Consider the following 23,937-nt stretch of genomic DNA (forward strand, 5'->3'; position numbering starts at 1 on the left):
TAGCTATAAGCTATACTTCCAGAGTTGAATCTGACCTTGCTATAAGCTATACTTCCAGAGTTGAATCTGACCTAGCTATAAGCTATACTTCCAGAATTTGTCTGAGGGGAAATATTTTTAAGCCCCTAAAGAGAACTTCCTTCTTGGGCTAAAGTTTAGCCCGTACTTCTTGTGATACAGTGTTAAGTATCACCATTTAGTAGTAATCCAGCAGAGAACTTTGGACCTCCAACCTGTCTTTGGCTTTTTGATGCCATGGTGTTTTTTGGTTTCTGTCAATGCTTTGTTATAACAGCTCACTAAGAGTTGTTCTTTAGGACTGCCCGCTAAATTGACTCTTTCGAGGTTATGGGATTCGGTTTTGTCCCTCGTACGGATCGGTTCTCACCAGTTCTTCCACCTTCACGTTCTGTTGTTTAGTCGTGAGGAGGAAGAAAGTTCCAGCCGCTGCAGGGTAGTGTAGTCCCTGCAGGTCTGTTGTTGTTTGCCTCTGCAGGACAGATGTTTCCTGAAGGCTTATTGCTGTTTAGGGTAGTTAAGTCCCTTGAAGTTTTGTTGCTGTTCGCAACTATTGATGGCAATCCAATCCCTGCAGTTTGTTGCTATTCGCCACTGCAGGCCCTTCATCCGTTCTTGCAGTTTGTTGCTGTTTGCTGCTCCAAGTCATCATCCATTTTTGATGGAAATCTCTCTCGTCCATTGCTGTCCAAGTTGAAGTTTCATGGTGTTAGTTCGCCCTCATCCATTGCTGTCCAAGTAGAAGTTTGTCCAAGTTGGTTTATTGGGTTTATTGACTTTATCTCTGATTGAGTTTGTCTATTCCAAACTTGGTTCATACAATCTTGTATGATCCAGCTTGAGGGGGAGTGTTGTTATTTGAGACAATATCTTTAGAATCTTCCTAATTATAGGAAATAGATACATAATCTTTTATTTTATTTTATTTTCTCTAGATTTCCTAGTTTTCCTATTTCCCTTTTTAGGAGAATTAGATTATTACAAATAGAGGGTATCAAATTGTACTTTTTATGATTTGTGTTAGATGTTAAGTTGTGTACTTATGTTAATTGGGCTCAGCCCATTTTGTATCTAGGGTTTAACCCTAATTTTACATTATAAATAAACAACCCTATGTGTATGCAATACACAAGGGAGATTTCTCCTTCACCATTTCACAATTTGAATAATAAATCAGTGTTATTTTTCACAAATCTCACATTTTGAAGAGGGACTCATTTCATGTGTATGTCAATTATAGATCTTTTAGAGTGTGAACAACAAAATATCTCCAAAGATAGGTGTTTAATGATTTGATCAAAGTGACTTCATTTAACCCGTGTGTTTTTATTGTTATATTTTGAATATCTGTTTGATATTTGTAGGCAAAAGATTTTGAAGAACTATGGTGTTATAGAATGTGATCCCTTAGTCCTTGCTGGGATGGATAAATCTGTAAGTTGAGAGATCTATCCCCCACCCTCCTGATCTGTTTTAACAATAACTTGAAGTTGAATTTGTCCTACTGAATTGTAAAAGTTTTCATTTTACTGAGCGTGAAAGCAAAGCAAATTAATAATTGTGTATAACGGTATTGCATTATCCTGCTGTAAATTAGTTTTTGAACTTCTTATTACTCTCCTTCCCCTAAAGAACTTGTATTCAGGTGGAGGTACAGAAGGTCCTTAACACCTGGATTCTAATTGGTTTTTGTAAACTTCCTGGTGAAGAGATTTTTGTGCTTTAAAGTACTTTATCTTTTCTTGCTAGTCCTAGATAAATGCATGAAGGTTTTTTTTTTTTCCTGAAATCATTGAACATTCACATTTCTTCTAAGATGTTCTTCTGTTTGTTATTTGTAAATCTGTTTTCTTTTAATGTTAGTAAGGGTTTATTCTTTCCCAAAGGAGAGGATAACAATACCTTATCTTAATCTGTTATTTTTTATTAATCTATGCATTTGTTTTGTACAGGTTAAGCATATGTTAATGCCTTACATGCCAATGCTAGTACCTCCAAAAAAGTGGAAAGGGTATGGCACGTGGAATGGCTCATACTAGTGTTTCATGTTGAAATATCTGCATTGGTTAGATTTAATGAGACTTGGCTTGAGTCATTGCCATGTTTAAACCCTTCTCAAAGCTGGAGAGAGGTGGACTTTGAGCCTAAGAACACAGCATAATATGTTATCCAATGATGAGTACACGGAGTTTTTGCACTTCAGGGCATCATCTTTAGCCACAGTTGCTTATACTCGTAATTATATGCTGTCTCTCTCAATCCTCGTTTGTTGACCATTTGATTATGGATTCTTGTGCTTCTAATCATGTACTTGGTTATCCTTTTCTTAAATCTAAATCATCCCAACTTAAAACTCCTCACCACATTACTTTGTAGGTGTGTCAAAAGCTAAAACTAGTGGCAATGGTCATTCACTCTTCCATCTTTATCTCCTGATTATGTTCTTGTCTCTAATTACGTTTTTAATTTGATTTCTGTAAGTCCTCTAACTCGTAGTCAAAATTATTTTATAGACTTCTCTTCTGATTCTATTTTTATATAGAATAGGAATATAAGGTGACAATTGGTACATGATATGAATCACGTGGGATTTATTACCTCCAGTCTTAACCCTCGGTTGCATGCACCAGTACAAGGTCTCCTAATCTTCTTTGTTGTTGGTTGAGCCAAAATCTTAAAAATTTAAAGAAAGGGTTCCTCATTAGGTTCCTCATTAATCTTATTTGTAGTACTTAGAGTGTGAATCTTGTCAGCTTGAAAAACATTTTTTTTCTTGGTATCCTTGCAGTGTCTAGTCACAAACTATGCTCCTTTTGCTGTTATTCACTGTAATGTACGATGTCAAGGTTGTGTCACTTGTTCTAGGATGGGTTTTTTGTAATCATTATTGGTGAGTTTTCCATATGCATGTGGATTTTTATCAAAATTATATGGTGTAACTAAAAAATTCTTTAAAATAATTCTAAATTAGTTTGATTGTTCTATTTATATTCTATGTAGTGATAATGCAAAAGAAAGTATTCTTCAACTCCTTGTATTTCTTTTATGGTCAATAGTGGATTAATACTTTTGTGTTTCTGTCCTTATACTCAATAAAATGGTATTATTAATATAAACAGTTATATTATGGAAATTGCATGTACTTTACTTATGAGTACTATTTCGCCTTTGAAGTTTTGGGGCAATATTGTCCTTATTTCATTTTTTATAAGTGAAATGCTATGTCCACTAATCAAGACAAGGTGCTTCATTCTGTATTGTTTTCTAATGAATCCATGGTTTGTATTCCTCCTCAGGATTTTGGCTCCACTTGCTCAGTTCTTGATCTTAGTCCAAGACTTGACAAACTATTTTGCTTGTGTTGTGAAGCATGTTTTCCTTGACTGTTCTAGAGTTTAGAGGTATCAATGTCACTGTCCTTCTGCACATCAGCTTTACACGTTAGAAATTATCAATTTCTTTGAAGGTATTCCTTTCCTGCTTCTCAAGCACTACTTATTCTTCGACTCACCTCAATTGTCCATCTACTTCTTTCCCGGATAGGTCAACTCCATTATATTCATAAAGGCAATCCTACTCCTTTTCCCTTGATAACTCGTGAGTGTCGTTTGTGTAATGTCTTTGTGTTGGAAGACTCACATTGACTAGAGATAAGGCCAATTTAGAGTATATAAGTGGGTGCAAACCTCACCTTACAAACCGATTTTGTGGGGTTGAGTTAGGCTTAAAATCCACTTCTCAATATGGTATCAGAACCAAGTTAGAGTCTATCCTAGCGAGATTTGTGTGGACATATTGTTCCATCCCTTATCAGGCCATTATCGGACCACCCGTTAATATCTAGTCTTACGCTCGAGATGTATATACCTCGGTGTGACGGAGTGTGTTGGAAGTCCCACATCGACTAGAGATAAGGCTGATAAGGCCAATTTATAGTATATAAGTGGGTGTAAACCTCACCTTACAAGCCGGTTTTGTAAGGTTGACTCAGGCTTAAAGTCCACTTCTTAACATGGTATCATTCTTGCGGTGCGAGTGGCTCAGAAGTACGTTTCGAGTACAGTGCGGAGTCTGGTGTTGATATCCAAAAACTGCTCGGCAACAGTTGGACAAGTGGGAAATGTTGGGTTAAACCAGAAAAATTTAGGTAGAGCCGGATCTAAATGTTGGCTAGGTAAACATCCTAGGAGTAGTTATGAACCCTGTAGACCATCCGCATGGGGGTGGTGAAGGGAGGGCCCCAATTGGTAGAAAAAAACCTGCAACTCCTTAGGGTTTTCCTGCACTTGGAAGAAGAAGTAGAAAAAGGAAGAAATATAGTGATAATTTGATTCTTCGTTGTCGTACTAAATAGTAGAGAAAATAGAAATTGTTTCTTCGTCTTTACAAGAAAAAGGAGTAATTAACTGTGACGCGTTCACTAAAAAAAAATCCTTTTGTAGCGAATCATCTATTAAGAAAAATAAATAAACTTAACACACAAGCGGAAAAAGATATAATATTAACTTGGTCCAGAGCATCTACCATTATACCTACAATGATTGGCCATACCATTATAAAACAAAAGCAGTTACAAAGATAAGTAGTGTTATCTAAATAAATTTGGATTTTAGGATTCTAATCAATTGTATAATAGAATCTTGTTTTCTAGGATTTAAGGATTTACTCTCTAATCACTATCATCTAGGTCCTGGGCTAGCTTGCCATTTTCAATGTTTGGAACTTACGAAAAGCAAAAACTATCTTCAAAACTTCTATGGCTTTTGCTTCTTGCTTCAAACATTTTACTTCCTCTTTTATATGTAACACAGATGGTCCACATTAGATATTATGTTTTCATAGGAAGTATTTGAGATTATAATTTGATTTGTATTTATGCAATTAGCCTATTTATAGGAAATTCGTTGTACCTTTTTAATTAGGATAGATTTATTTCATTCCCCCCTTATTTTTGGTTTCTTGTATCTATATATTCACTCATCCTTTGTATGGTTTAATCCATTAGAAATATGTGTAGTTTTTAATCTTTTCATTAGGTCTCAATTGAGAATAACAAATTTGAATTGAACAGCGAACTTAACAACTTATAGCCATTTCTTTTTAGAAGCAATTTTACATCATCTTTACAACCTTAAATTCTTAGGTGCTTCTCTCTCCTTTCATAAGACTGCATGTCTAGCATCTGACCACCGTCTTTCCAGGTATGAAAATGGTGGCTATTTGTTCTTGACATCTTATATCATGCGCACTCATGGATCCAAGAAGCAGCAAGATGTAATGAAGAATGTTGGGAGGAAACAATTGCGAAAAGTTTTTGAGGTACTTTATATAAATTTTTATTTCCCTTTTTCATTACCATGAAAGTTCTTAGAAGGTATTAGTCATTAGCTGTTACAAATTATAGGAAATTAATCATTGATTCCTGATTATCATGTAAGAATTTATTGTATTTCATTTTTTTAAATTGATATAAATACATACCATGTTGTCTGCATTTGTCACACAACACTCATAACATTTTTTTAATATTGTGGTACCCAGTAGTTTAGGTTTTTTGATCTGCAGAAGGCTCCTACTTTTTCTTTTCTTTTCTTTTCTTTTTTCTTGGGTGAACTGTACCCACGGCCACTCTGTGGCCTTTCCCTCCATCTCCTAGTGTTATTTTCCTTTGGTGACTATCAGCGACCAGAATCACCCTCCTTGGCAGCCACCAAGCTTTTTTCATCACTCCATTCCACTGTCTCACATGCCCACACAAGCAGCTTCTTCCAGGCATGTGTTGCACGTGCCTGTGATATACTATACGCCCTCTGCCTCCTTCCTCATACCTAGTCACACTTAGGTGTCCCTTTTAGGTTCATTCCCATGACTTCCAACAGTTCCTTTAAAGTATCGTTTTGCAGTGTCTTTTACCACTGTTTCACTGATTCCATGTGAAAAAATGACCAGGATAAGCAACTATAGCTCTTGGGCTGCTGCTGTCATGTTGTGGTTCTAGGGTCAAGGTCACGATAACCACTTGACCAAACAGGCCAAAGATATTCCCATTACTAAACAAACTAGACGGTAGCTTTGGGTAACTTTGCGTAGTGTTCTCTAGCTCTCCATTGATGTTAAATTGCAACCCAAAACCAAGATTTTACTATCTATTATGATGTCTGGAACAAATCCAAGAGAGTTTACTCCAATGATGCTCATCGACTAACAACATCGTCTCCAATCTTGTTTATATAAAGCTGGAAAACCATGATATACAAGCCGTTGAACACACTTTACCCGTTGCTACCGTGGTAGAAGACTCAAATAAAATTCATAACATTGGTTGAACACAACCACTTCCATGATTTTGAGCTTTATATTCCTAGGCGTCCTTTTGATTTAATCTCCATTAGCAAGCTCAATAGCACCCAAAATTTATTTGTTCATTTTGTTTTTGTTCTTGTTTAGGATTAGCATACTGGACACACAACTGGAGTACAACATGAGTCTTGAGGATTATACTATCTGTCACAATCAATTTCTTGTATTTTCCACTGTATCTCAATCTCTTGAGCATTGACACTTAGGCCATCCTAGTATTACCAAAATTTATCTTATGGTTGTAAGTTTTTCTCACAATTCATTCTTTCAATGCAAGTTTGCCACTTAGGAAAACACACTCATCGTACCTACAATGCTCAAGTTAATAAAAGTGTTTTCTCCCCTTTTGTCTTGGTTCATTAAGATATTTGGGTCGTAGTTGTGTTATTTCAACTTAGGGTTTTTATTACTTTTATTGATGATTTTTCCCTGATATACTATGTTATTCTTAGTGAAAAATCATTTTGATGATTTTTCTGAATTCCAAAGTTTCTCAATTGAAATTCAAAATCAATTTCGCAATTCTATTAAAATTTTATGCATTCACAATGCTTGTGAATATGTCTTGCTAGTTTTAGTCTATTTTGAGTATACAGAGTATTCTTCATCAAACGTCTTGTTTTCACATAACATAACAGAATGGTGCCACTGGAAGAAGGAATTGACACTCGGTTGAAATTGCCCATATCCTTCTTTGCCACAATGCTCATATTTGCTTCTAGGGTGATGCAATTCTCATAACATGTTATTTACTGCATGCTTTCCATGACCTTAGTTGAGGTAAAGATGAACTTTCTGCCAAATATATGAAGTGTATTTTTCTTGGTTACTCGTGCCTCTAAGGGCTACCATTGTTTTTGTCCTCAACTTCAAGTGTATATTACTTCTAAACTCACCTTTTTCTAAACTACCCTCCTTCCCATTGAGTTTTATTCTATAAATTGGCATAATACATACTATGGTTCGTGTTAGATATATTATATTTAGTTTATATTTATCTCTTATCTTTAGTTAGTTAGTTTATATTTCTTATTTAGTTTGTTTATATTTCTTATTTGTATTTTAGGCTTAACCCATATTTCTTCTATTATAAATAGAGAGCTCTATGTGTGGATTTAACACAAGGGAGATTTCCTCTCATCTCTTTCATTATTTCATATGGTATTAGAGCCTGGTTCTCTGATTCTTTAGTCATTGTCTTCGCTATCTGCTAGCGGCCGGCCGCCATGGCCGCCGGCAGCCCCTACTAAAAGTCTTTCAACCTATGTTATTCTGCTGCAGCCAAGAAAGGCCACTGCATCCGCAGTGCATCACCGCTACTCGTCGTCGGTCATCATCCTTCGCCGGAACTTCGCCGGATCTTCACCTGACCTCACCGGAACCTCGCCGGAATCCCGCTAGAATCTCGCCGGAATCTTGCTGGAACCTCGCCGGAGTTCCAGAATCAACTGACGACCGCTCCATCCGAATCGCCTCTTGTGGTCGTTGAGGCAATCAGAGCATGTTGAATTTTTAGGGTTTCTTTCTCTCTCCTGTTTATCCATGGCTTCTTCCGTTGCTGTCTCTTCTGACCTCTCTTTTCACCGTTGCGTTTGACCCGTCCATATATGCTTTTTTCATGGAAAAGATGGTTTGTTGTTAGTTTATTTATAGCCGTGGTGGCTCTCCAACAATTACCTCTTTATCCAATGGCGGCATTCTTCAAGGGCGATTTGCAAGAAGAGATTTACATGGAGCAACCTCCCATATTTGTTGCTCAGGGCGAGTCTTTTGGGTTGGTATTTTGTCTTCTATGTCGTCTTGCAAATCATTAGCAATTTGGTGTCTCTCGAGTGCAGAAGCATATATTTTCACCAAGTCTTTATGGATTATTTTAGTAACAAGCTTGGTACATACAATCTGTATGCTCCAGCTTGAGGGGGAGTGTTAGATATATTATATTTAGTTTATATTTATCTCTTATCTTTAGTTAGTTAGTTTATAATTCTTATTTAGTTTGTTTATATTTCTTATTTGTATTTTAGGCTTAACCCATATTTCTTCTATTATAAATAGAGAACCCTATGTGTGGATTTAACACAAGGGAGATTTCCTCTCATCTCTTTCATTATTTCATAGTTCGCATTTAACTAACAACATTTAGATAACATTTTCTTTTTATAAAAGTAACATGGCAATATCTCCTACGTTTAAAGGTGCTTTGAATTGAACAATTAATTATATCTTAAAATCTTATTTGGGTATCATTCTTTTTAATTTTCCTTGTACAGAGGCACAATTCTTTTCAACACTTTCTTCTTTAGTCTTATTTTGATACCATGCTCTTGGTGTATAACCTTAACCTTTTTTTTTTAATAACAAATTTTTGTAGGCCCTAGATACACTTGGCAGCACCAAATGGCGAGTAAATGGAAGAGTACTTGGTGTTGTGGAGTACCTCTGGGCTGCAGGAGGTAACATTGCAGGTTTGATAGATCGTAAAGATGTAAGCATAAACAGTATGTATTTCTGTTTTTAGAGATATCTTTATAGGTGTTTTTTCTGTTTCTCAGTTTATTTTAAAAATTAGACGACAAAGATAAATAAATGAAAGGAAGTTTAACATAAACTAATTAAATATATTCATCAAATGCTTGAAGTTTGACGAGTTTTCAGCATTCCTATTCTATGTAATTTGTCTGACCTATATATATATATATATATATATATATATATATATATATATATATATATATATTCTAAATTGACTTGTAGGTTCCTATACCAGAGAGGCCACGTTTAGAGGGATTAAAACAAATTCAGGAATGGAAGTGGAGTGTAAAGAAGGCTGAGAAAATTAATCTAGAGAGACATTCTCTAAGATGTGACACGGAACTCAAGCTTTCTGTAAGACCTCTCCTCCAAATATCAGTACTTCTCCATTTTATGATTTGAAGAATTGAAAATTCCAGTTTTATATGTTAATCAGTGACCCATGGTGTTAGAGAATGGAGGGTCTATGAGAAAAGAAAGGGAAAACAGAGGACTTAACTGCTAGTGGGTTTGGGGAAAGAAGCCTATATAAGAACCTCTTTGTTGTATCAGTTTGTTAGTTAGACATTTCTTGATTTGTTGACCGGTCATAGCACCTGGTGAAGGAGGTTAAGCTCCTGGACTATCTTGTATTCTTGTTTCTTTCTTGTGAATACACACCCTTTATTCATCACATACTATGTTGTGTTTGTCTCTGTGAGTGTAAGAGTGTAATCGAGTTAGAATTCTTACCTGAATCTCTAACAAAGTGGTCCGACCTATTGGATCTGTGCGGAGGAGAGAGGGTGCTATGGAGGGAAGGATGAGCGTTGTGGAGTGGCGATTGGAATGAATCGGCAAGAATCCATTGCCATGCGCAAAGATATTCAAGATTTAATGCGGATGATGGGGGCTCGTGCCAAAACAGCCGATGACAATTCTGACAGGAGCCAGGGGTCCGTCAATGATCACGGGGGTGGCCGTCCCAGTGATGGTAGAGGAGGTGGGGAGCGTCCAGAAAAGCTACCAATTGGAGAAGAATGGTGGAATTGCCTATCTTTGAAGGACCCGACCCTTTGAATTGGATTAGCAGGGCGGAGAAATTTTTCGCGATCCAAAGGGTGGCGGAAGACGAGAAAGTTGAGCTAGCGCACATTAGTATGGAGGGGAGCGCCGGGTATTGGTTTAAATTCTGGCAGGATAAAGCGAAGGACCAGTCATGGGAGGGGCTGAAGGAAGCGTTGTTGATAGGATTCGAGAGTCGGCACCGTGGGGGAATTTTTGAGAGGATGGCGGCGATCCGACAAACAACCACCGTGGAAGAATACGTCAGGGAATTCGAGGCGTTAACGGGACAGACGAAGGAATTCACTGATCACCAACTGTTGGGATATTTTTTGGCGGGATTACGAGAGGAGTTGAGATGTCAGATGAGGCCACATGACCCGCGAGATCTAATGACCGCGATGAAGATCGTGCGTGACGTCGAAGAGGCTCTTCGGGGTCTAGGATTGATGGGATGGGCCGGAACTAAGAACCCAACTCTATGGGGGCGACCTTCTGGTGGAGGAGCGGTGGTGGCTAGGACCGAGCCACAGAGAAGCACTTCTGGAAGAATTAGTCCGGCCGAAAGCAGTGGGTCGGTGAGGCAAGACAGAGCGACGGGGAATGTGACGGCGAGAAGCGGAAATGTTGGCGGAGGGGAGAACAGGGGAAGAAACACACGTAACCTACCTTACCCAGAGTTTCTGAAACGCCGGGAAGAAGGCTTGTGATTTCGCTTTGGGGGACCTTTCGGCCCTGGCCATCAGTGCCCGGAGAAGAGTTTGCGGGTGGTGTTACTGGCCGAAAATGAAGAAGGCGGTGAAGAGGGGATGGAGGTCGAAACAGAAACCCCATGCATGGAGTGTCGGCGTTCTCTGCCGGGGGATTAACCCAGCCCAAGACGCTGAAATTGCAAGGTCGAGTGGGGTAGAAGGACGTTCTAATTCTGGTGACAGTAGCGCCTGCCACAACTTCGTGAGTAGACGGTTGTGGAGGAACTGCAGCTTGCACAAGAGGACACCCCTCCCTACCAGGTGAGTCTGGGAGACGGACATAAGAAAAGGACCAGTGGATGTTGCCCGAAGGTAGTGGTCGACATGGGGGGAGTAGCGATAGAGGAAAAATTTTACTTATTCGACCTGGGGGGTGTCGACATGATCCTCGGAGTGGAGTGGTTGGCCAAGCTGGGGGAGATTACTCTCAACTGGAGGGAGTCCACCATGGCGTTCAAACATGCAGGGAGAAGGGTGGTTGTTAAGGGCAATCCGACGTTGGAAAAACGGGTGGTCGGATCGGAGAAGTTGCTGAAGCTGAGTAAGGTAGAGGTTTGGGCGATGGTATGGAGTATGGAGGGCGAGAAGGGGAGCGAGAAGAAGGGAGTAAAAGAAGAATTGACTGAAGACCAAAAAGGGGACTTGGAGAGAGTTTTGACACGACATGCAGGGGTATTTCGGGAACCCCAAGGTTTGCCACCTAATAAAAAGGAGAAGCATCGGATTACTTTGAAAGAAGGCACCGACCCTGTCAACGTGCGTCCTTATCGTTATCCACACGCCATGAAGGAAGAGATCGAGAGACAGGTGTCGGAAATGCTGCATGCAGGAATTATCCAGCCGAGTATAAGTCCCTACTCAAGTCCGGTCATCCTCGTCGAGAAGAAGGATGGGAGTTGGCGGTTCTGTATCGACTACCGAGCTCTCAACCGCGCCACTGTTCCCAATAAGTTTCCGATTCCGGTGATCGAAGAGCTGCTGGACGAGCTTCACGGTGCACGGTATTTTTCGAAGGTGGACCTCAAAACCGGGTATCACCAGATCAGGATGAGTGAAGACGACGTGCAGAAAACGGCGTTCTGCACTCACTTAGGACATTACGAGTTTCTTGTGATGCCATTCGGTCTCACAAATGCCCCCTTAGCCTTCCAGAGCGCCATGAAAGATCTCTTCAAACCATGCCTGCGAAGGTTTGTGCTCGTCTTTTTTAACGACATACTCATCTATAGTGCGACATGGGTCGAGCATTTGCGACACGTTGAGCAGGTGTTGAGCTGTTTACAGCAACACCACTGGGTGGCCAATCAGAAGAAGAGTGAGTTCGGGAAGAAGACGATTAGATATTTGGGGCACGTCATCACGGAGGAGGGGGTAGTCGCGTGGGAAGAACCAAAAACACTGAAGGCGTTGAGGGGATTCTTGGGTCTCATCGGATATTACCGGCGATTCATCTGAGACTATGGGAAGATAGCCAAGCCTCTTACAGAGATGTTGAAAAAGGGGAACTTTGCTTTTATCGAGGCTGCCAGGGAAGCGATGGGAAGATTGAAAGTAGCGGTGACCATAGCACCGGTGTTGGCGTTGCCGGATTTCTCGCAACCCTTCCAGGTGGAATGCGACGCGTCGGGAACAGGAATAGGAGCGGTGCTCACCCAGAAAAGGAGACCGATAGCTTACTTCAGCAAAGCATTATCGGAGGTGACCTTGGGCAAGTCGATTTGCGAGAAAGAATTGATGGCGGTGGCCCTGGCGGTGCAACACTGGCGACCGTATTTGTTGGGCCAAAAATTCGTGGTGTATACTGATCAGAGAAGTCTGAAATTTTTGCTGGAGCAGAGGGTGACGACACAAGCGCAGCAACACTGGATAGCCAAATTGCTCGGCTACGATTTTGACACAGTGTATAAAACGGGAGCTAGCAACCGGGTGGCTGATGTGCTGTCACGAAAAAGCAGCGAGGAGTTAGATGGCGAGACTGAGATCGAAGGGGAAGACGGGGGAGTTGAATTGATGGGGATAATGAGGCCGTATTGGAAAGATTTCCAAGACGTGATGAGAGAAGTGGAGGAAGATGATGACTTGAAAAAATTCATAGAAGGCGTCACACGGGATCCCAACAAATATCTAGCTTACACCATTGAAAACGGACGGTTGCACTACAAGGGGAGGCTGGTTATTCCGGCAAAGTCTGAGTGGGTACAGAAATTGTTGGCCGAATTTCATACCACACCGACGGGGGGCCACTTGGGGGTTTATAGAACTTACAGGAGATTGGCACAGTCGCTATACTGGGTCGGGATGAAGAAATCAGTGACAGAGTATGTCACCCGCTGTTTGGTGTGCCAGCAACACAAATACATGACGGCGTCACCGCAGAGCCTGTTGCAACCATTACCCATTCCACAAGCGATTTGGGAGGACGTCAGCATGGACTTTATTGTGCGGCTTCCGAAATCCAAAGGCCATGACGCTATACTGGTGGTTGTAGATTGACTAAGTAAATATGGGCATTTCATCCCACTCAGACATCCCTACACTGCTCGAACAGTAGCAGAAGTTTTTGTGAGAGAGGTAGTAAAGCTTCATGGGATTCCCAAGACCATATAGTAAGTGATCGGGACCCATTATTTCTCAGTGCATTTTGGAGAGAAATGTTTAAGATGCAGGGTACCCATCTCCGGATGAGCACAGCCTATCATCCGGAGATAGACAGCCAAACAGAGGTGCTGAACCGAATGCTGGAGGGATACTTACGATGCTTCTGTTCTGAGCAGCCCAAGACCTGGAACGTGGTCCTTCCATGGGCGGAGTACTGGTACAACACCAACTACCAAGGAGCTGCCAAATGCACACCGTTTGAAGCGGTATATGGGAGAGCCCCACCTTCGTTATCAAGGTTTATTCCGGGAGAGACAATGGTGGAAGCTGTGGCCCAAGAGTTACAAACCAGAGATGAAGCGTTGCAGCAGCTGCGATATCACTTGTCGAGGGTGCAAGATGCGATGGTGAAGCAAGCAAATCGAAAGAGGAGGCCGGTAACCATTAAAGTAGATGATTGGGTGTTTTTAAAAATAAGATCCCACCGATAAACCTCTATGTCGGTGAAGTTGCATCCGAAGTTAATGGCTAGATACTATGGGCCGTTTAAGGTGATCCAGAAGATAGGAGAAGTGGCTTTCAGATTAGAGTTGCCTGCAAACGCCAGGATTCACCCTGTTTTTCACGTGTCTCAGTTGAAATTGGCTATTGGGACGAAGCAGGTGGAAGCTGAGCTGCCAGCAGATTTACAAGTCGGTGGGCCTACATGCTGGCCAACCAAGGTGCTAAATAGAAGAGTCCAGCAGCAAGAGGGGGAACAACGTGAACAAGTGTCGATAGAGTGACAAGATGGAGGAGCAAACAACGCAACGTGGGAGGATTAGAGGTTGATACAGGAACAATTCCCCGAGTTTGACCTTGGGGACAAGGTCAGTTTTCAGGAGGGGAGTGATGTTAGAGAATGGAGGGTCTATGAGAGAAGAAAGGGAAAACAAAGGACTTAACTGCTAGTCAGTTAAGTGGGTTTGGGGAAAGAGGCCTATATAAGAATCTCTTTGTTATATCAGTTAGTTAGTTAGACATTTGCTGATTTGTTGACCAGTCATAGCACCTGGTGAAGGAGGTTAAGCTCCTGGACTATCTTGTATTCTTGTTTCTTTCTTGTGAATACACACCCTTTATTCATCACATACTGTGTTGTGTTTGTCTCTGTGAGCGTAAGAGTGTAATCGAGTTAGAATTCTTACTTGAATCTCTAACATATGGTCTTGTCTTGATCTTCCATAGTAGAATGTTGGTTCCATTTGATCATGAGTTTCATAATCTCAACTAAATTTTCAATAATTATTTTCTATTCCATGTTTCACTTACTGAATAATAATTGCAATATCATTTGAAACAGGTGGCTCAGAAAATGAAAGAGGAGGAAGGCTTTTATTATCCCCACAATATTGACTTCCGTGGTAGAGCATATCCCATGCACTCTCATTTGAACCATTTAAGTTGTGATCTATGTCGAGGATTGCTTGAATTTGCTGAAGGGCGCCCATTAGGAAAGTCTGGACTACATTGGCTGAAAATACACTTGGCAAATTTATATGCTGGTGGTATTGAAAAGCTGTCTTATGATGAACGGCTGGCTTTTGTAGAGAATCATCTCCATGATATATTTGACTCTGCTGATAACCCTATTAATGGAAATCGGTGGTGGTTAGGTGCCGAGGATCCTTTCCAGTGCCTTGCTGCTTCTATTAATCTGTCAGAAGCCTTAAGAAGCTCGTCACCAAATTCTGTTCTCTCACACCTGCCTATTCATCAGGTATTTCATTGGAAGTCTTAGGATTGAAAAAGATGTTTTAACTTTGTAGACTACTTTTTTATAAGTGATCAAACTGACTCCAAGCTCCCCTGTGGGCTTATGATGTGTAGAAAATTTCTGCCAGATCATTAATAGAAATTATGCTATCTAAATAGCAACATACAACCATAAGAAAAGTCAGAATAGAAAAAAAAAAATTGTAACAAAATTTCTACAACGATTGTAGGCTCTTCATATTGGAAAATCATTGTCATATGTATCCAGCTTTCGGTTTAATATTTTGATTTGATAAAAGGACAGTATGATTTGTTTTGTCAAGTATTGCACTTGCCTATAAAGTGCTTGATGGTAGTCTTGGTACCTTCCTAATAAAAAAGTATTGAAATTCGTTTGTAGGTTCTATCAAAACCTGAATGCCCATTGGGGTGATAGTGAAATTTTGATAAAATGGTAGGATGCCTGGAAAACTTTTCAGGTAACACCAATCTATCTTTATGGAATAACAATCCTTTTTTAGAGAAGTTGGCAAGGGGCTCTGTCCACAATGTGACTTGTATAATCAGTCTCGTTTCTTCATCTGCTTCAATTTCTTTCTCCCACACTCTCATTCAGCCAAATTTAACCCTGATAAAGATGATACATCATATGCTTGGAGAGAACATTGACTGCTCTATTTAAAATTCCCAGTTTGTACTGTACTTCAAAGTCAAAAGCGAGAAATTTGGAAGTTCATTCAAATTGATCCTCCCCAATAACCCTTTAGTCAACAAAGAATTTCAAGCTCCTCTGATCTATTTTTATGGTAAAATGCTGACCAAGAAGATAATGTCCCTGTTTTTGCACTGACATCACAATTGCCATAAACTGTCTTTCATAAGCAGATTTTTATTGGACTCTTGGAGACAGCGGTTGGATGAAAAAGGAAACTGGTCTTCCTTATTAACAACACTTCCCTCATTCTCGTACTTGAAGTGTTAGTTTCAACAGCAAGTGATTTGGAGAAATCTGGCAGCCAAAACGGCAAAGTCATGGTATACTTTGAGCTGATTGAAAGCATTTTCAGCCTCATCACAGACCAATGAAAGTGGTCTTTATTGAGTAGTTCCGTAAGAGGCCATGCAATCGCCCCATGCAATCGCCCCATGCTCTTTTATTGAGTAGCATGGATTTTATTGTAAGACTCCCGAAATCCAAAGGTTGTGATGCCATACTGGTGATTGTAGATCGATTGAGCAAATACGGGCATTTCATCGCGCTCAAGCATCCCTATACTGCTCGGATAGTAGCTGAAGCGTTCGTAAGAGAAGTCGTTAAGCTCCATGGGATTCCCAAGACTATAGTAAGTGACTGTGACCCATTATTCCTAAGCGCATTCTGGAGAGAAATGTTTAAAATACAGGGCACCCATCTACGAATGAGCACAGCTTACCACCCAGAGACCGATGGTTAGACCGAGGTGTTGAATCGAGTGTTAGAAGGATATTTACGCTGTTTCTGTTTTGAACCGCCCAAGATGTGGAACGTGGTCCTTCCCTGGGCAGAATACTGGTATAATACCAGCTACCAAGGGGCTGTCAAATGCACACCGTTTGAGGCTGTATATGGAAGACCTCCGCCGACGTTATCAAGGTTCATTCCGGGAGAAACGATGGTAGAAGCCGTGGCCCAGGAGTTACAAACCAGGGATGAAGCGTTGCAGCAGCTGCGGTACCATTTGTCTAGAGCACAAGATGCAATGGTGAAGCAAGCGAATTAGAAGAGGAGACCCGTGACCATTAAGGTAGGGGATTGGGTATTTTTTAAAAAATCAGACCCCACCGACAGACATCAATGTCGGTGAAATTGCATCCGAAGTTAACGGCTAGATATTACGGACCGTTCAAAGTGGTTCAGAAGATAGGAGAAGTGGCGTTCAGATTAGAATTGCCAGCGAACGCTAGAATTCATCCCGTTTTTCACGCGTCGCAGCTGAAATTAGCAATTGGAACAAAGCAGGTAGAAGCTGAATTGCCCGCAGATTTGCAGGTAGGAGGTCCGACGTGCTGGCCAGCTAGGGTGTTGAATAGAAGGGTTCAACAGCAAGAAGGAGAACAACGGGAACAAGTACTAATTGAGTGGCAAGATGGAGGTGTGGACAGTGCAACGTGGGAGGATAGGATGCTGATGCAAGAACAATTCCCCGAGTTTGACCTTGGGGACAAGGTCAGTTTCCAGGGGGGAAGTAATGTTAGAACATGGAGAGTTTATGAAAGGAAAAATAGGAGGCAGAGGACTTAACTGCTATTCAGTTAAGTAGGGGGCGGGAAAGAGGTCTATAAAAGGATCTCTTGTTGTAGCAGTTAGGGAGTTAGACATTTTGTTGTTTTGCTGACTGGTCTTTGAGCCAGGTGAAGGAGGTTAAGCTCCTGGACTATTCTGTATTCTTGTTCCTTGCTTGTGAATACATACCCATTCTTTTCATCACCTACTGTGTTGTGCTCTAGGCACTTGGCTTTGATGACCATGTAATAGTCTAATTCCATCCACAGTGATTTGAGTTGATTGGCATACTCTGTAATAGTCTTGGTTCCTTGTTTGGCAGCGACAGTCTTCACCTTCACATCATATATTTGGGCAGCATCTTTAGCTTTTGAGTATGTCTGCTCCACTGCATTCCAAATCTCCGTTGCAGAATTAAGAAACATGCAAGTATCAGTAATTTCTGGGATCATGGAGTTCCATAGCCATGCCATGATCATAGAGTCTTCTTCATCCCATTTTGTAAATCTGGGATCGTCTTCTGGAGGAGCATCATCAGTCAAGTGGTTAGCTTTTTCTTTACCTTTTAAAGTTCTGCGAACAAGCTGGACCATTTCAAATTATTAGAAAGTGGGTTTTTAAGCCTAACTCAACCCCACAAAACCGGCTTGTAAAGTGAGGTTTGCACCTCACTTATATATTATAAATTGGCCTTATCTCTAGTCGATGTGGGACTTCCAACACACCCCCTTCACGCCGAGGTATAGACATCTCGTGCGTGATAGTAGAAATTAGGTGGTCCAATAGTGGCCCGACAAAGGGTGAAATAGAAACAAAAATGTCCACTTAGAACTCGCTAGGATAGGCTTTAACCTGGCTCTGATACCATATTAGAAAGTGGGTTTTTAAGCCTAACTCAATCCCACAAAACCGGCTTGTAAGGTGAGGTTTGTACCTCACTTATATATTATAAATTGGCCTTATCTCTAGTCGATGTGGGACTTCCAACACAAATAATTCGTCCCATTTAAGCGGTAGGCATTGTTGAGGTTCTGGAGTTGTTCCTGATTGGTTTGTGATGCAGTAGGCACCGCTTGTTCCTGATTGTTTTGTGATGCAGTAGGCACCACTTCAAGAGTGTCGTCTGCCATGTCCAAGCAGCAGAACGATGATAAAGAGAAGAGATTTGAAAGGAAAAGCACAACAAAAGAAAGAACACTGCAGCAATGAACGCTACAATGTAGAGTTGTGTTGGTAACAGCAATGAAGGCTGTTTTGACAAAGAGAGTGGCAGCAATGAAGGCTGCCGGCTAGGGTTTTAGTGCACAGTCAGAGGCGGCTCCCAGATGTTGAGAGCTTTGATGCCATCTCATAATTTAGGGTAAAACGTATATTTTATTATACTGAGATTACAAATCCATATATACAATGCTATAAAGCTATTTTAAGAAATATAATAATAGCTCCTAAAGAAAGAATCCCTATATTTCAGGGATATTCTACTAATACTTGATAATTATAATCTCCTAAATAAGGAAGAAATATAATTAATAAAAACAAAGACTTCAATAGAAATAATAGAGATAAAAAGATTCTAACAGTAACTTTTCTAAAAATTTCTAACAACACTACTTTGATGAATTTTAGGATGGTTCCTGTAATGGCTTACAACACTATGCTGCTTTGGGAAGAGATTCTGTAAGTCTACTTATATCCCGTTTTGATTTTGAAATCACTCTTGAAATAATCCCTTCTTTTTGTGCCCATAAGTTTGTACTTTGTCGATTTTGTAACAATTTTAGTATGATTCATTGTTCTATAGCTTTCTTCATTAGTTTCTTTTTGTCACTATATTTTGAAATGTTAGTGTTATTTTGGAGTATTAACATAGCTTGTTCAATGTAAAATGGTATACTGTCTTGTTTTGGGTGCTTTACAATGTTTTTACCTTCGTTTTGTTTGGTATTATATTCAATAGTATGACCATTATTTAAAACTATGTTGAGGCAATATAATTGATAAGCATTAAGACCACCGAGGCCACAGCGATCCACTATTTGGAAAGTTTATTCTAGGAAAATTAGGAGCCTGGATACCCTTGGTTGACCTTGACTATTTAGTAGCATAGAATCATGATCTCAAGTAGAGGCTTCCACATGTTTGACCACATCTATGGAAAATAACTCATCAAGAAGCTGTAGCCGTAGCTTGATCTACTCACTTTCATTCTTCTCTCTCAGCCTTTCTTCAATTTGACCATTTGAAAGCATGTCCTATGTACCCAAGACCATGTAGGGTACAGTCTACCAATGGCTCTCTGAAGGCTCATGTTTAAACTCCCGGCTTGATTCTTCCAACTTTGTTGTTTCACTAATGTGCAGAATTTCATTATAATCACCAATAAAGAGCCGGGAGGTTTGACTGTACCGTAATGCCAAAACTCAGTTTTAATAACTGATATGTGACAGTTTATGGAGCAGTTATCATTTTCACTTTTATGTTTGTGAATGTTAGGAGACAGTTATGTGTGCTTATTAGACAGTTTCTGGACACGCAGAGCCTCTATACGAGTTCCTGGACTTTAGAACAGCATGAAATGGCTGTAATTTCTGTAACATGGTGTTATTTAAGTCTATTTACCATCTATTACAATTGGTGTTTTATCAATAATATTTTATAATCGTTAGTTTCTTCCCCCATTCTCCCAATTGTTAATCATGAACTTCGATGAGTCAGAGCAGCCTTCTGACTTATTGTGTTATAGAGGACTTGTCTTTCTTCTTGTTAATCTACTTAAAAAATAGATATGCTTTATACAGACTCTCTATTTCCCGGACACGTGAGTCAGTTGGACCTGTAATTTCAATACTGAATAACTGATTATATTTCAACAGCAACTAAAGAGTTTGTTATCGAGAAGTCAATCCAAAGTTGCAACCAAAGCACAACAATTAGAGGAGCACATGAATCTGTTTATCTAAGTTTTTAAGTATATATGTGTTCACTTTCATAAATTATTTTGATAAGAAGGGCAATTAAACTAATTAATTATTCTATAATATTTTCTATTGACTTTTCTGGAATAAAAATTATTTGTCAGCTGGAGGCTGCTGCTGTTAACTTGGTGGCTAGTGAGAGACCAGCTGACGTTTACTCAGAGATTGCTGTTAGGTATGTTAAATCCATTATCAGCATCTTATACACTTCACATTCAAACCACCGTTTCAGGGTTTTCAAGCTCATAATCTTTACATTAATCCCTTGTTGAAGTCTGAATGCAAAATGCATTTCTTCATAACTGCATTGAAATACTAATATCAGTCATATAGATTTTTTGGTTAAAATATGTTACCTCGTGACCTACTTTGCTTGAATATACTTACTATATTATCATACAAGTAGTAGTTTGTCTACACCCCAACAAAGTACTAATTGCACTATACAATTAATTTTACCAACTTACTGTGCATAATCAGTATTTAATTTTTACATGAATATTTGAGCAGGGTTCATGATATTATGAGAAGGGACAGTAACAAAGATCCAGCTGTCTATCCAAATGCTTTGTTGGCAAGAGTTTTAATTGATCAGGTCAGTATTAATTAAAATATATGTTCCTCCAATTAGGTATAATCTCTTCTTTTGACTCACCCAACTTTTGGAAACTTTCAGATTGACAGAAAGCTGGTCAAGCAGACGGTGATGACCTCGGTTTATGGTGTTACTTTTGTTGGTGCACGAGAGCAAATGAAGAGAAGATTACAGGAGAAAGGCCTTATTAATGATGAACAACTTTTATTTACTGCAGCTTGCTATGCTGCTAAAGTAAGTTTCAGCCATGTTATCAGACCTATGTTAGCTGTCAGAAAGTGCAATAGCTTATTTAATGTGTTTTTCCTATCCTTGCATCATTAGGAGATTATACCCTACTAAAACACTTACGGTCTATGAAGCATGGACACGATAAAGACAGCCACGGCAACATTTATAGTCTCTAAAATGTTGGACACGGCGACTGGGGCACATATATACACACACATCATGACTGATTTAAATTTATATTTTCAAAATCATTTAGAACAAAGTTAGTCGAATTTAACAATCTAAACACATTGTTGTCTAATACAAGAATGAACCTGATCAATCATCTACAATCTAAAAAATGATTTAGTTCATTTAGGACATTTCACCCATAAAGACACCCTCTAATTAACGTTCATCTAAAAATAAATTAACAACTTCAAGAATTCCACAGTATAAGGGAGATATAATATGAGAATAAAACAATGTTCCTACCAATAGATATACAATGTTGATATTATTTTTGTATAGGGTTTACTCTTTATCTCTATAATTGTACCACAAACTTACACGCATTAGTTTTCTGACTTCTGGAAAAATCACCATGTCTAACCTCATTATAGCTGTGTTAGAACATTTAAAAGCCGTGTTGAAGCTGCAAAATATGTTTTTAAATTTGACATTTCAGCGGAGTAAGAGACACAAAGACATGCCATTGAATAGCCATGTCCGTGTTTCATGGCTTATAGTACAAAATATTAATTTTTAAACCTGATCAATATGAAACCTAGGTATACTTTTATGATCAAATTGATTATTTTAGAGAATTGTGTATTTAGTACTATCTCTGTTTATTTCTTGATGGGTTTGGTTTTACTAAATCTAACTGTAATATGAGAGGAAATACATGTGAACCAACATGCAAAAACATGCTTATACAATAAATCTGCTCTATTCTCTTGTTAGAGATATTTCTCTTTGGATCTTTATTAGTTGTTAGAGATATCTCTCTTTGTATTTTTTGGTTGAGTGAATCTTTTCGTTTTTCTTTTTGCTTAGTTGTTATTACAGATTTGCGTAGTTATATTCTGATACTCATTTTATAGGTGACATTAACTGCCCTTGGAGAAATTTTTGGAGCTGCACGCGTCATCATGGGTTGGCTTGGTGATTGCGCAAAGGTTTGGTCTCAGCCATGTTAAACTTCAAATGATACTAAAATCCTATTGGTTTTGGCACTGTTGTGTGTGTGTTCCTGCATGTTTTCAAGCTTTCTTTCTATTCCTGAATGGTGGGACCTTAAAATTTTGATAGGTGATTACTTCCGAAAATCATCCTGTTAGTTGGACCACTCCTCTTGGTCTTCCAGTTATACAGCCATACTGTAAAACTGAGCGTCATCTGGTAAGCTTTTATAAAACGTGATTCCTGGCCCCGTGCTCCCCTCCCCACTCCCCCTCCTTTCTTTATGTTATTGGCATTAATTTACTCAACAGTGACAAGTTAAAACCATCATACTAATATACAATGGAAGATATCCACCTAACTGGTTAAAAGAACGAATTTTGTTAAAAGCCCACTTAAAATGGTAACTTATGTGACATTATGCAATGGGTTGATGTGTTAATGGATTGTCATGGAACTGTAGATCTTTCTTCTACATGTTGCTACCATATGGCTGTAATTGTACGTGTTTCACCATTTCTTGACCAGTTGTTATGCTAAGATTCATAACCGTTATTCTCTGCAAACTACATATTTTGTATTACTTGCTTTTTTGGTGACTCGTCACTTCAGTAACTTTTGAGATGTTTGATGATTTATTTAACCCAATAGTCTATCAATTGTGAGATACCTCAACAAAGTCTGGCTATTAGGAAATGCAATGGAGATAGACTATGAACAGTCAGTTACCTGCGGAATATGTAATAAATTAATCTTGGTGGCTGTAAGACTCCACTGCATTTCAAACTATTTCGGTATGACCTTTTGGTATTTGCTCATAATCTCTCAGCCATTATAATGCTGTGTGCTTGTTTGCTTCTCAGAGCTCAACACAAGTATTAATTAAGAAGCGCTTCTTTTAGGCTGTAGAGAGAAATGGTAAATATTCACGTGATATCATCCCCTTGTGTGTATGAATACAGCTGAGGAACATAAATACATAACATAGGGCCCAAGCCCATTTACAAAATATTCCTAGCATAAGCTATATAGATTTGCAGGCACTGTGTAAGAACCTGTAAAAACCCAAGACAGAACCAATAATTATACATTTTAATAAAAAATAATAGTTTAAGGATCTTTTAACTATCTTGAGGCATGACAGTTATGAATCTCGCCAATGACTGCAGATCAAAACATCTCTTCAATTTTTGGCTTTGAGACGAGAGGGTAACACAGTAAGTGTACACGTCCTCATTTTTGCAGCTTTCCTTTCTGTTGATATTTTCAGTTAAAACTATTCACATTCCAGGTAGATGCCAAGAAACAGAGATCTGCATTTCCCCCAAACTTCATACATTCACTAGACAGTTCACACATGATGATGACTGCTCTTGCCTGTAGGGATGCTGGTTTATGTTTTGCAGGTTTTAAGTTCTCCTTTCACTAACAAAATCCTAAAGCATATTCAAAATTTCCATCTAAAGTTGCAAAAAATTAGAATATTTGTGTAATACTTATATTTTTTGTTCCAAGGCAGTGTAAACCTAGGAAGGGATGGAAGTGTATGGCTTCTTTTCTGCTACTCCTATTGCCATGACAATTGGAAAAACTACTTATCTTGGTTTACCTTTGTGGAGTTGTGATTCCTTAGTCAAGGATATCATGACC

General features: G+C 39.3%; 1 protein-coding gene across 4 annotated transcripts in view; it reads left to right on the forward strand.

Moving 5' to 3' along the window:
- The window catches only part of LOC106769417 (DNA-directed RNA polymerase 3B, chloroplastic-like), a 40,825-nt gene extending 16,894 nt beyond the window's left edge, over positions 1–23,931 (forward strand). Inside the window, exons 4-17 of one of the 4 annotated variants that reach the window (XM_014655028.2) lie at positions 1,383–1,452; positions 1,971–2,029; positions 5,220–5,337; positions 8,750–8,863; positions 9,133–9,264; positions 14,647–15,063; positions 18,949–18,999; positions 20,402–20,472; positions 20,808–20,892; positions 20,974–21,126; positions 22,209–22,283; positions 22,417–22,506; positions 23,457–23,504; positions 23,579–23,931. In XM_014655028.2, the coding sequence (XP_014510514.2) occupies positions 1,383–1,452; positions 1,971–2,029; positions 5,220–5,337; positions 8,750–8,863; positions 9,133–9,264; positions 14,647–15,063; positions 18,949–18,999; positions 20,402–20,472; positions 20,808–20,892; positions 20,974–21,126; positions 22,209–22,283; positions 22,417–22,506; positions 23,457–23,504; positions 23,579–23,716 (1,621 nt within the window). In that variant the 3' untranslated portion in view covers positions 23,717–23,931. The remainder of the gene's footprint in view (positions 1–1,382; positions 1,453–1,970; positions 2,030–5,219; positions 5,338–8,749; positions 8,864–9,132; positions 9,265–14,646; positions 15,064–18,948; positions 19,000–20,401; positions 20,473–20,807; positions 20,893–20,973; positions 21,127–22,208; positions 22,284–22,416; positions 22,507–23,456; positions 23,505–23,578) is intronic. The other 3 variants (XM_014655030.2, XM_022783853.1, XM_022783852.1) reach the window with 3 other exon arrangements.
- Positions 23,932–23,937: the final 6 nt, after the last annotated feature.

Source organism: Vigna radiata, chromosome 7 (genome assembly GCF_000741045.1).
Source record: "Vigna radiata var. radiata cultivar VC1973A chromosome 7, Vradiata_ver6, whole genome shotgun sequence".
NCBI classification, from domain to species: Eukaryota; Viridiplantae; Streptophyta; class Magnoliopsida; order Fabales; family Fabaceae; genus Vigna; species Vigna radiata.